General features: G+C 39.5%; 1 protein-coding gene across 1 annotated transcript in view; it reads left to right on the forward strand.

Annotated features, from left to right (window-relative positions):
* Positions 1-12,321: 12,321 nt before the first annotated feature.
* Positions 12,322-14,203, forward strand: part of LOC111453552 (ubiquitin-conjugating enzyme E2 22-like) — a 4,642-nt gene continuing 2,760 nt past the window's right edge. Inside the window, exons 1-2 of the mRNA XM_023094690.1 lie at positions 12,322-12,429; positions 13,979-14,113. Of these exons, the coding sequence (XP_022950458.1) occupies positions 14,111-14,113 (3 nt within the window). The 5' untranslated portion in view covers positions 12,322-12,429; positions 13,979-14,110. The remainder of the gene's footprint in view (positions 12,430-13,978; positions 14,114-14,203) is intronic.

Below are 14,203 nucleotides of genomic sequence, written 5' to 3' on the forward strand. Positions count from 1 at the left end.
TTAAGTTTCGATCCATTCTTCAAGCAAACTACATATATTGATTCACGACATCAGTTTTTTTGGTTTTGTGTTATTATATTTGCTTAGTAATCACAATTATTGAAGTGTTGTAAATTAATTGTATTTAATCTTATATAATTTGAGATTTTATTAAATAAATATATGAACTACAATTAAAAAAAAAAATTATACAAATGCTTGTGCCATCAATTGGACAGTTTGGCCGAGAGGTCTCAGGTGCTGGATTTAGGCTCTAATTTGAAAGGTAGTGGGTTCAAATTCCATAGTTGTCAATTTTTTACTTTCGAGGATAATTTGAGTAGAAGTAATGCACACAGTATGAAGAGAGCAGGTTGTGACCCTCCCGTCCAGATAAAGCAAAGTGACGCCCATTTGGCACACGAGAGCAGGTTGCAACCCTCCCGTCCAGATAAGCAAAGTGACGCCCATTTGGTACACGAGGGTCAGTATAGAAAAATTTCATTGAAGGAGAGGACGGTGCACCATCTAATAAACCATATAATGTGTGCATTCAGGAGGAAAGGATGAATAAGCAAGATAGAGGCAGCAAGTAAGATGAGCCTCACAGAGATGGGCTAGAGGCAGCAAGTAAGATGAGCGTCACAGAGATGGGCTAGAGGCAGCAAGTAAGATGAGCGTCGTAGAGATAGGCTTGTTATAACAGGCTGAGTAGGATCTCGAACCTTATCCTCAAAAGTGAACCTTATCCTCAAAAGTGAGGGTTCATAAGAGAATTTGTACATGTGGCTCTAGAGTCAAGTCGGTCCATATGAAATATGAAAGCTTGCCAAACTATGTCTAGGCCGCCAATTTTTGGGGAGGCATGGTGTCACAACTCTCTAGTGCAAGGGTCTTTTATTTTTGGAGATATTTATAAGTTGATTAAAATTTTAAAAAAAATGATAACAGTTTTGTTTTAACTCATTCTAATTTTAATTTATTAAATGTTAAACGGCTAAATAAAAGATAGGTACTGAGATGCTACTTCAGGACCATGAACCAAGTCAAATAAGTGCTACTCTAACCTATGCCCGGTATAATTCTTAACCTCCCACTACGAGTTGCATCGTGATTCTATGTTTTCCTAATCTAGGTGGGTTGTTATGCACCATGTTTTTATAGGACGTCTGCCATGTTTAACAAGTTACAATGCCTCATATTATTGTCCTATCCATGTCTTAAGATGTCCTGATCACTTTTCTCGTCAAATGACATGTTTCACATTCATGATATTCACCAACCACGTGACTTTCTACGTCTTCTACGGGGGTAGTTTAGGAACATTTTAGGGATAACTACCATAACCCATGACCACAGGCTAAGAAACCATGTCAAGTTCTCGGTTTGAAAAAGGTAGTATACCTTAGCACCCACCATGCTCACAATCAAAAGCCTACAAGTAAGCTAGTTACTAAGTCTTGTACTCACTTCATGTTTTTCATACTTTTCAAGTAATTAGGAGTTGGTCGGAGATTGGAGTGGGATCTGTAGCAGGAGTTACAGGGAGCCACGTGTCACAACCTTACTATGAAGAGAGTAGGTTGTGACCCTCACGCCATGACAAGCAAAGAGGCGTTCCTCAAGAGACGCCCATCCGGCCATATGCGGGCCAACGTAGAAGAATGCCATGATGTGATCAAGGAGGACGATGCATCATCCAACACACCACCACACAAAGTGGGCATCGAAGACATGTTGAGACACAAGCATAACAGAGACATCAGCATAGACATGAAGGACAAGATAGGCTTGTTGAAGGGCCGGGTAGGGCCCCGGGCCTTAACCTCAAAAGTTGAGGTTCCGGAAGGAATTTGGTCATGCGGTTCGGGAGTTAAGTCCGTCCATATGAAATATGAATGCTCGCCAAGTTTGGTGTCAATCGGACATGGGACGGACAATGCACGACACCGTATGACACCTCACGAAAATCATGTCTACCCCTGGTAGAATGAAAATGGCTCAAAATGTACTATAGGGGGTACCATGGTGTTAGCTCTCCACCACCCCTGGGCCCTGTGGCCTAAGTGAGCTACCCTGTGGCACATACGTATGTCACAGTGTGGGCGAGCGTGCTGAGACGAGTGTCTCGGGGCGACTTCCTTTGAAATGGGTTTTTGAAGGACAGTACCGGACGGCACGGGTGTGCCGGTATTGCGCCCTAGCCCGCGTGTTGGAGGTTGCTACATACACCCGCTATCCGGTACGGTATCCGTAAATGACTCGGCATGGGCACGGGAGGGCCTATGCCTCGATAGAACCCGGATGGATGGATGTTCGGGAAGTCCCGATGAGATGAACGACACGCGGGCCCAGTCTTGATGGCATGACCGAACGAGTTATGATGAGCGACGACATCCCGAGACTCGGAATGGCGTCAAGACATATGGACCCTGTCGATGGGAATCGAGATGGCAAGTCGGATGTGTCGCAGATGATTGAACATACACGCACAGGCGGCGTGTGTGGTTGAACAAGCTTGGATTCCGCACAAGCGATGTTCGATTGGCGAAGACAACCCTCGCCTAAGGTCCGACGAAGCCACAAAGCCGGGGCGAAAAATATAATGGGGCTTAATTCCCCTTAAGGCTGTCGTGAGCGTGTATAGATCACGACGCCGCACGGTCAAAGATATAGGACCGTGACAGTTGGTATCAGAGCCACACTTTGTGTGTCTAGTCGGGCAAGACAGTCAAGAGAAATGAACCCAAGAGTTGATCGAAGACCTTGCAAGTGTGTCAAGAGTGCCGAAGTGGGTAGGACAGTTGCCGGTCAGAATTATAATCAGTTGGGGGTCGAAGCCAAGACTACCCGAAATTCATTGGTGTCGTGTGTCGACGCCTCAATATGGGTAGATCTACCCGTCAAGCAAAACCAAGCTCACCTGACAAGAGCTTGCAATTCCGAAGTAAGACAATGCAGCTGAAACAGAAAGCACCATGATGGTGCCTTCCAAAGAACCATTCACAGTAGAGGAATAGTGTCAGTGGTTGCAAGCAGAGAAGCCGAGAGTCAAAGAAGACAAGCGTCGGCCGAGTGCAAAAACCGTATACAATGTAAGTCCTTATGGGGGGACGACTTTGCTGCAAAGAGGCAGCTGACTTCGAGCGGGGGAGAGCAACCTCAATAAGTCTCTCACCCCGTAAAGGTGCTCGGACATACGAGCACACGTGTATTCCTTGAGTCACCACCTTGTGCCTAGGGTGGATGACTCCACCAACAGATGTCAAGACCAGTATCCGCTCGAGAAGTGAGCAACAAGCTGGAAGTTCACGCACAACAGTAGTCACACGATGTGACAAATTACAAAGAGTTGGCCGAAAGTAACGCCAACAACTGAAGAGACTGTCAAAGAGTTGACTTTGCTCAATAGGAGAAGTGGTCGCAACCAAAGAGTGTTGCGGCCGGGCTTGCGAGCCCCACCCCAAGGGGTGCACTAGTTCACAGGAGAAGTGGTCGCGACCAAAAGAGTGTCGCGGCTGGGCTTGCGAGCCCCACCCCGAGGGGTGCACTAGTTTATGTGATCCGAAGAGGATACACACACTGGGGCCAAGTTGGCCAAAATAGGGCAAGAGTGCCCTCTGAAGTCCATACTTGTCTGGTGAGTGTCTGCAAAGAGAGTCAGCCTCACCCACAACTATGGCAAACGCTGAAGAGTCACGTCTACGTTGCGAGTCTCGGTGGCCGAGTCCAAGATGGGCGAACAACAGAAATAGGTCCGAATGGGGATAGCCGTAGATAAAGGAACAAGCCTAAGTGAGGACAAGTTCACCCAACAACTGACCAAGTCAAGAGTCAGAACGTGGTGACACCTGACAAAAGAGAAGTCAGAAGCATCCACTCGAACTTGTCCCAAGTTGGCATAAGACGTCAGCAGAGAGAGCATTATGACAAAAAGATCGTCAGGTGCTCAACAATAGAAGATTTTTCTGAAGCACAACCAAATCCAGCGAGTCAAGTCGCCAACAGTCGAAGAGTCGGATCGTCATCGGGACGATGCCGAGGTTGAGTGAGGGAGAACTTCACAATAGGTGGGGCGAACGCGCCCGAGAAAGTCATTGAGGACGATGACTAAATCAAGTAGGGGAGAATGTCACAATCCGCAATATGATTGTGACTTGAGTAAGTCATCGAGGACGATGACTAAGTTAAGTGGGGGAGAATGTCACAACCTTACTATGAAGAGAGTAGGTTGTGACCCTCACGCCATGACAAGCAAAGAGGCGTTCCTCAAGAGACGCTCCATGACATCGTATGTTCGTCCGCCAAAACTAAGTCTACCCTCAACAGTTTAGAAATGTCTCAAAATGTATCTTAGGGGGAGGCATGATGTCAGCTCTCCATTACCCCTAGACCCTGTGATCTAAACGAGCTTCCCATTGACATATGTCTGTGTTACAGTGAAGGTGAGCATTTCAAAACGAGTGTCTCGAGGGACTTCCTTTGAAATGATTTTTTCAAAGACAATATCGGATGGCACAGATGTGCTGGTACTGTGTCCAATCCCATATGTTGGAGGTTAGATTTTGCACCTGCTATCCTATATGGAGTCCGTATATGACATGACATAGGCACGAGTGGACCAATACCTTGACAGTTCCATATGGATGTCTCTTTCTTATTTATTTATTTTGTTAATTCTAATTCTGTTCAACCTTTTCCCCTATTTTTAATTGCAAAAAAACTAGAGAAGATCTAAACTCTAAAAGTAATTTCCTAAAAATAAAATTAAAAGTAAATCTGCTTATGCCATTTTTGGTTTTGCTCAACTCTGACATTTTTATTTTTCTGTTTCTTTAAAAGGAACCTGATATTCCTCTTGGTTGAGAAGAGATAATTGGAGGAAGGTTGGAACTTGATATTGTGATCTTTTTTTAAACTAGATTGGTCCGAGCAATAAAAAAGATTTGTAGGTATGCTCCGATGAAGAATCTATTTTTTAGCCAACTACAACGGCATATAACTTGAGCTACAGTCCATGATAAGGTAAGAAGTTGATCTCTTCTTCTTATTTGCAATTCCATCTATGACTTTCATGAAGAAATTAAGAGCAAACAACCACCGTACAATACTGAAAAATGCCTTTATCACTTTTCAGTCAACAAGGAAAGGACAGGTCTAATAAAGATAGGTATAAAATGACGAATAGATGACTTGTGACCGAGATGTTCTATAACTAACGAGCAATTTTATGAGAGACCTTATTTAATGAATTCTAAAGACTACGCAAAGTTTTACAACCAATAGATCATGTTTGAAGCACAAACCACGATGTCGATGAAACAAGACCAAAATGTCCCTAATTGTTAAACCATAAGATTTCAAGTACCTAATTAACTCCAATAAGTTTAAAACTTAATAGGACTCGTGTATGGTAATGTGATTGACTTAAGCTCATGAGAATGACATGTTGCCATAAATATAACTTATGTTGCTGTACGACCATGAACCTTGTATTACATTACATGATTATGGTGTGTTACGAGTGATATTTTACCATAGGGTTAGCCTATGAATTCAAGTACTAAGATGCTACTCGAGAACCATGAACCAAGTCAAATAAGAGCACCACACACCCTCTGCTCTAAATTTACTATGACCTTTTAAGATTACTAGTGCTACTCCCATCTATGCCCTATATGATTCTTGATCACCCACTAAGAGATGCATCATGATTCTATGTTTCCTAATGTAGGTGGGATGTTGTGTACCATGTTTTACAGGACGTCTGCCATATTTCCCATGTTACTCTGCCTCATGTAATTGTCGGCTTGTTCTACCCATGTCTTAGGATGTCCTGACAACTTTTCTCACAAGATGAAATGTTTCACGTTCATGATATTCACCAACCATGTGACTTTCTAGGTCTTTCATGGGGAGTAGTTTAGGGACATGTTAGGGACAACTACCATAACCAATGACCACAAGCTTAAAAAACCATGCCACGTTATCGGTTAGAACAAGGTAGTATGTCTTAACACCCACCATAGCCATGATCAAAAGTCTACAAGTAAGCTACTAATTGAGTTTTGTACTGACTCCATGTTTTCAATCCGTTTAAGTTTTGATCCATTCTTCAAGCAAGCTACATAAATTGATTCACGACATCAATTTTTTTTTATTTTGTGTTATTATATTTGCTTAGTAATCATAATTAGTGAAGTGTCGTAAATTAATTGTATTAATATTAATCTTATATATCTCAAGGCAATATTGAATGTAAATATAATGGAAACAATGGAAACAATAAAATTTGACATTTTATTAAATAAATATATGAACTACAATTAAAATAAATAAATTATGGCGCTAGATTTAAGCTTTGGTTTGAAAGGGTGTGAGTTCAAATCCCACAACTCTCAACATTATTTGTTATGTTTGACTTTTTCTTTCTTCGTTTTTTGTTTTCATCTTCATGTATAGACCTTTCTATCAATTAATCTTCAATTCTTCTTTAAAAATTTTAATTTTTATTGAGAGTTTTAGATGGTAAATTTTGAGATAAAGATAATTGATTGGATTCTCCGATCTGACCATGAGGAAGTATTTTCGAGCGAAGGTTTCTTTATGAAACTTTCTTAAAACCACAAGGAGACCTAGCATGGGCACTTGAATCGTACAAATTCGTCAAGAAACAAGGAAGATCAAGAGGTAAGAGTTTCGAACGTTTGTTCTTTGTTTTTCTTTAGATTCATAAGATTTGAGTTAGGTTTTGAAATTTGAGTATGTTGTTCTAGAAAGGATTTCGTAGAACTTCCATGAAGAAATCAAGAGTGGAAGCAGACTAGAAGTTGGAGTTCCAGTAAACCTCAAGAACGGTGAAGGAATCAAGTTACGTAGGAAAAGATACAAAAATCGAAAGAAATTAGAAAAAAACATAAATAACGCACGACATTTTGAAAATAATTCATGAAGTTAAATTGTAGGTGACATGCGTCAACCAAGGAAGAATCGAACGCATCTGGAAGGAGAAGGTACCATGAGTTGAGCAACGGCGGGGGATATGTGTCAAGTGAAGGTAGAAGACACACAACAAGTGGAGGATAAATATAAGAAAATGTGTAGTAATAATGCAACACTGGATCAAACCTGGCAATGGGGAGCCGGACATGCCAATGAGAGTGTATCATATGTTATGAGCATAGTATCGCAATCATATTATCAAGAGAGTAGGTTGTGACCCTCATGTTGAGATAAGCAAAGTGACACCCATCTGGCCACGCAATGTCTCAAAATGTACCTTATGGGGAGGCATGATATCAGCTCTCCACCATCCCTGGGTCCTATGGCCTAAGCGCGCTTCCCATTGACTCATGTGTGTGTCACAATGAAGGTCAGCATTTCAAAACGAATGTCTTGGGGGACTTCCTTTGAAATGATTTTTTTCAAGGATAGTATCAGACGGCATGGATGTGCTGGTACTGTGTCCCAGCCCATGTGTCGGAGGTTAGATTTTGCACATGCTATCCTATATGGAGTTCGTAAATGACATGGCATGGGCACAAGAGGGTTAATACCTTGATAGTACCCAGATGGATGAATGAATGTTTGGGATGTCTGGATGTTATGAACGACACGTGGGATTTTTTTTCTTGATGGCATGACTGAGTGAGCTACAATGACTGACGACACCCGTGACTTGGGACGGCGTCAAGACATATGGGCCATGTTAATTGGGAATCAAGATGAGATGATGAGATGATGGGATGTGATGTTGCATGAAACCTTAGCCCCGAGTAGAGGCAAGGTCGATTCGAATGACTTGACCTAATGTAGAGGCAAGTCGGTTGTGTTGCAAACGATTGAAAATGCACGTGTAAACAATGTGTGTGGTCGAACAAGCTTGGGTTCCACATAAGTGACATTCGGTTGGCGAAGACAAACCTCGCCTAAGGTCCAATGAAACCACAAAGTCAGGTGAAGAATGAATATGGAGCTTGGTTTCCCCTAAAGGTGATCGTGAGCATGTCAATATCACGACAGCGCATGGTTAAAAAAGTATGACTGTGATTGTCGGTATCACAGCGACACTTTGTGTGTGTAATGACTCGCTTTTCGAGGGACTAAAGCCACGGATTGTTACTCACTGACATGGAAATAATTTAAAATATGCATTTGATTTAAAACTCTTAAACGTGCATGCAAATAGAGGAAATATAGATTTAATACGACATCGTTCGAAAATACATTACATACTGACAACCGATACGCGCACACACAAAAATATGATATAGGTAGGTGAAATCTTGAAATACAAAAAAATTAAGGGTTCATAAAGGAAAACATATCAATGGGGAACACGACACCGATCTAGATCAAAACCTCATAACCCCTAGCTAGTGTGCGCCTCTGCCTCGTTCGCTCCATCATGCCTCCTCTGAAAGAAAAGTCAAAATAGCAGCGATGAGTATATCAAATATACTCTGTAAGTAGCTTGCTAGTAGTTCATAGTTCGTTATCAAGTTTTATTTATCTTAGTTAACTTGTTCGGTTTCTTATTCTCATTTGGGGATTAGTTCCCCAATATAGGCGTCTCCTGTGCTAGACCCTAGGTTTAATCATCTCATTCTTAGTTCTTGGTCCTAACTGGATCTCTAGCCCTTGACATATTCTTAAGCTTTTGAGGTCTCCGGGTTAGTTGTTTATGTTAGTCTCCCTCATTACCATAACTCTAAGTCATCGAGGTGCAACCTCGATATAAATCTCATAGGGTTCATGCATGCTAAGGCTCAACCAACTCTAAGGTGCAATTGTGGACTCCTACCGCTCGTGGCAGGTTCAGCAAAAGAAAGTTAGAAAACTTCCTAATAGTTCCCATAGGGCACAAATCATACCTCGTAAAACATCATGCCAATTCTATGGTTACCTGGACCTTTGAAAATCGATTCAGATTTACGATGAGGGGCTAGTTGGCGAACCCCTACCGTCCCCATATAATCGCATAACTCGCATGCATGAACAATAATCGTCAATTAACTCGTCAAGTACAACTATAGATCTCTGTCACTCGTGACAGGCTCACTACGGGAAGTTAATTGGCAAACATCACAGTAGTCCCCGCAGGGTACAGTCATAAGTCATAAAATATCCTAAGTCAGTTTTATGGTTATCCGGACCCTTGACAATCGAGTTAGATTCTCAATTAAAAGTTAGTTGGCAAACCCCTAATCGTCCGCGTACAATCGCATACATCACAACATATGGAATAAAGATAGAGCATAGTGATCTAAACATGGATACCTAGTCATAAATTTCATTTCATAAGTTAGTGCATGCGTGTTTAGTACACATGCATAATAGCATTCAACATACACCATCTCAGCTCATTTTATGCTTAACATTTATAATAAGGTTCCTATAACTTGCTTTGTATCAAACTAAAGGCATGCTATGAATTTCGGTCAAATCATAGCTCAATAATTAATTCCTTTGTAAATGTGCATCATAATGTTTAATGTGCTCTTGCGTACATCAAACCAACTCATTCCATGCTCAAATTTCTATGACATGCTTCTTATATCATATTTTCATGCATAGTACGAGAATAACCAAATCCAAGATTTTGAGGTGCCACTTACTTGGAAAATGTGACACTTTTTTATTCGGGTTTGTATTTCTAGGAGATTTCAAAATTGGCCACACTCCTCAAATAGTTCTTAGATTGAGAAAAAGGATGAAAAATGGTTAAAACGGCGCCAAAATCGGAGTTAAAACGAGAAATTACATAAAAAGAGGTAGTGATATGTGGAAATCACTACAAGGGGAGTAAGATTTGGATTACGTTGTTGATCGTATATCTCAAGCAAGAACATTGTTTGAGATTCGAATCACTCCACAAGCAAGATCGATCATGTCTAGCTTGAATGATTCTTGTTGATCAAATATCTCAACGCAAGAACACTTGTTTGAGATTCGAATCACTCTACAAGCAAGATTGATCATGTCGAGCTTGAATGATTCTACATGCAACCTAAACTACATACAATTTCAAAGAAACTTAGTCATTGGCTAAAGAAAGCACAAATGCTTTTTTTTTACTGCATTTTCTAAGTCTACTTACAAATACAACATACATGTCTTTGTATAGTCTCAAAATGAAACTATTAAAGGCATTCCAAGAGCGGTAACATTGATACTTAATGGTCATACATAACCATTATGTAATTGTAACCTAAAGTAACTAAAAAGTCTTAAAATACATTAATGAAATAAACTCTAAATTGTAATCCACCCAAAATTTATAACATGAAACTTCATTCTTCTTCAATGTGACATGAATTGAAATATCTTTCGATAACATGTCTCTTGGTTCATATCAGGTAGGGTGGGCCCAATTGGACCAAACCGGTTTGAACTGGCCCAACTAAATTGAATTGGTCGGGACCATCAGTTTGGGTGCATGGGTTGACCCGCGCGACGTTGGGTCGCATGGGTTCGAGCGTGCGTGTTGGCTGGCGAGTAGAATTCCTAAACTTCCATCTCCAATTGGTTACGAATTGCTAGTGGATTAGGTACGAGCTTTCTCTGGCGAATGTGGGTTTTGGTCTCACTCCGGTGCCTTCTCCCTTCGACAATGGCAATCCCTTCTTCCTTCCTCAACCGGCAAGCCGCCTTAAATCTCACCCTTCTCTGTTCTCGCATGATCTCGATGAGGGATGAGACTAATTTCCTGAGCATGGATACATGGAACACATTGTCGACAGTGACGAGAGTTGGCGGCAAGGCTAATATGTATGTCACTAGTCTTATACGTTCTAGAATTTCAAATGGCCTATAAAACGGATGCTAAGTTTCCCTCTCTTCCGAACCTCAACACTCATTTCATAGGAGCAACCTTGAGAAACACGTGATCTCCTACTTCAAATTCGAGATCATTTCTTCTGGAGTCGACGTAGCTCCTCTACTTTGCGCTATCTGAATTCATACTCTGATCTTCTACACAGCCTCATCCGTCATCAATACCAACGTAGGCCCTAATAATTGTCGGATCCGCACCTCTTGCCAAAACACCGAGGATCGACACCTTCTACCATACAAGATTTCAAAGGGTGTCATTTATCGTTGTATGGTAGTTGTTATATGGAAATTCCACTAAGTGTAAGTGTTCGTCCCAGCTACCTAAAAAGTCCAAGGCACAGGCCCTCCACATATCTTCTAAAATCTAATTCAACAACTCTGTCTTATGTAAACTCTCCCAAAAAAAAATTTAATTGAATAAAGGCTAAACGATTAGTTGACAAATAATTTAAAACAATTGAAATTACTAAAATACCCTTGTTTAACAGATGATTAGAATTCTAATTATCCATACTTTTTGAAGGGGAAGGAAACAATATATAATGTATAATATATTATATTTTACCTTTTTTCTAATTTTACAAAAAATAATTAAAAAAAATGAATAGAGCATTTATAATTAATCTAATTATACCATTGCCTTAAAATTGTCAAATTAAAATTTTAATTATAGTAAAAAAAAAATGTTTTAAGAATTTTTCATAATTAGAAAATACTTTTAAAAAATAATTGTTGGGTTGTAAAAAAATAGCAACGGCTAGTTTATTTGGAGTTCAGATTTTCCAGCTCACCTCAACGTGTCGCCAAACATTTATCATTTTCTTTTCAAAATTCAAATTCAAATTCAAATTTATTAATTTATTAATTTCTTTTTTTAATACACAAAATTCTTAATTCTTAATTCTTATTTTTCTCTTAAAATCCAATATTTCAACTAATATCAAAATTTATACCAAATTAATTTTAATTTAACGCACATAATTAACATTATATTTTTTTTAAACTCATAAATTTCACGTAAATCTGTTTAAGCTCACTGTTAGATGATGAAAGTCCTACAATCGACTAATTTAGGGAATAAACATGCGTTTATAAACAAAGAATACTCTGTTCATTGGTACGAGGCCTTTTGGAGAAGTCCAATACAAAGTCAATGTGTTCGTCTAAAATGGTATCAGAGTCATGCCCTAAACTTAGTCGTGTCAATAAATTGGTAAATCCTCAAATGTCAAACAAAGGACTCCATTAAGGGAGGCTAAAATAAAAGTAAATACGTTATTTATTTATTTATTTTATTATTATTATTATTATTGCATAATCAATTTTTTCTAAAATTTAGTGACTTTTTTTACGCTCAAATTAATAATTTAGTGGTTATGATATTAAAAAAAATGGGTAAGAAAATTAGTGACACGTGTCCATTTTTGGAAAATAATATTTATTTAATTCCACTAATATTATTATATTTTAAAATTTAAAATCAATATATAAATATTCAAACGCTTCTCTCTAAATCTTCGATCAAAGCTTTTGTTTTGTGTTCTCTCAACTCATTCTTCAATCTCGCTGTTTGGTTCCGGAGAAAAAAATCAGAGCCGCGGGGATTCTTCGGAGGTACTCTTTTTCTCATCTGGATTTTCTTTTCCGTCACTTGAACACGAAATTTGTTTACTTGTTTCTCAGTTTTGTTTTTCTTACTGTGTATGATGTTTCCGCTGTCCACCATAGTTCGATCGGGCAGTTTTTGATCTCTTGAGTTGCTGACTGCTTGGGGAATTTTTGTTTTCCGATGAGAAATGCATTTGTTGTTCTTGTTACTTTGGTGTGAAGGTGCAAATGGAGATGGGGGATTTTCGGAGAATTAGGGTTTTGCTTGGTTGTTCTTGCCGTTAATTGAACCATTTGATTCTACGAGGGTTTTTTATTCCGATGCTGAAGTTTATAGATTAAGAGTCTGTCTAAGAAATTACTGCACATCTTTTTGTATATTTCTATTGATTGAAAGCCGAGGTATCATCTGTTCGTGTGTCACTTCCATAAATTGCGGCTAGGTTCTTACAATGTTTTGCCCCTATGAAACTTCTCTTTTGGGTTTTTAGTAACCCGAAGTGTTTTGGGTTTCTAGCAATGTTTTGCATCGTGTCTTGTTAACTTTAAATGCTTCAAAAATTATCCACAAATCAGTGGTCGATTACTGTTGATTTTGAAGTTTGTTGTCTGTGCATTTATCGGTATAAGTAACGATTTTCCATCAGTTCTGTAGCGTCTGTAGAATTATGCGTACTATCTACATCGTTTAAAAGCTTAAAGATCTGGAAATGTGGAAGCGATTAATAATTTTATTGTTATTTTCCCATAATTAGCGTAACTTAGTGGTAATTGACATGTACTTTCGCTCTTGAGGTCGAGGTCGTAGGTTCAAATCCCTTACCCCATTTGTTGTACTACCGTTATTCATATAATGTCGGTTTCCACGAGAAAGTGGTAATGTCTAGGATTTAATCCTTAACTATGGGTGTACATCTTAGTTGTAATCTCTCCTCTCGTCTACGGGAATGGTTACAACCTATAACCTGTAGTTACGCAATGAGTGGCAACACACACTTTGGTATGTGTGTCACGGATCTACTACCAACATACTGACCATTGTTGTTTTATGTTTCTGCTTGGGATGGTTTTGAATGCCTTAGTACAAGGTGGTATAATATCTTAAAATTAGACAACCTACATGCATAATAATCTGGTAATGTTGCCTTTAAGTTTGTTCAATCAATTCTTCAATGTCCTTCATCTGGTGTATCCTAACATCCTATGTGTCGTAGGGAAGATTCTGGTCACAAGACATTAGACATGTACACTTCTCTTGAAATTTGTAGGAGCTCGACTAGATGTACAATGAGCATCCTATTGGTTTGCTTGTATCAACTCTGGCACCAATTTAGTTTGTCTTTGGTTATTGTACTGCTCCTTTGAGTTTATTAAAGGTTTCGATGTTTCATGACCCTAGAGTTTTTTGTTTTTCCTTTGCAAAGCAACATGAAATTAGTACGGATGTCCTATTCTTTTGATCTGAATGTATCTCAATTTACATCAGTAATATACCTCTTAGCCATTACCAAAGTAATTCTTTATTTTGAACATTAACTTCCAATTCCATGTGCAGGTTCTTTTTTGCTTCTGGGTTGCTTACACTCGGCAGAGTTGCAAGTTTTTCAGCTCAGTTTCTGTTGATTGTTGAAAAAAGTTAATTCAATTTATCAGCTGCATAGAAGTGTTTTGTTTTCTCCCATTGGATATGGTAATTCTTGGCTTATTGCACGTTATATACATTGACCCCCCCCCCCCCCCCCCCCCCCCCCCCCCCCCCCCCCCCCCCCCCCCCCCCCCC

The sequence above is a fragment of the Cucurbita moschata genome, unplaced genomic scaffold (assembly GCF_002738365.1).
Source record: "Cucurbita moschata cultivar Rifu unplaced genomic scaffold, Cmos_1.0 Cmo_Scf00015, whole genome shotgun sequence".
NCBI lineage: Eukaryota > Viridiplantae > Streptophyta > Magnoliopsida > Cucurbitales > Cucurbitaceae > Cucurbita > Cucurbita moschata.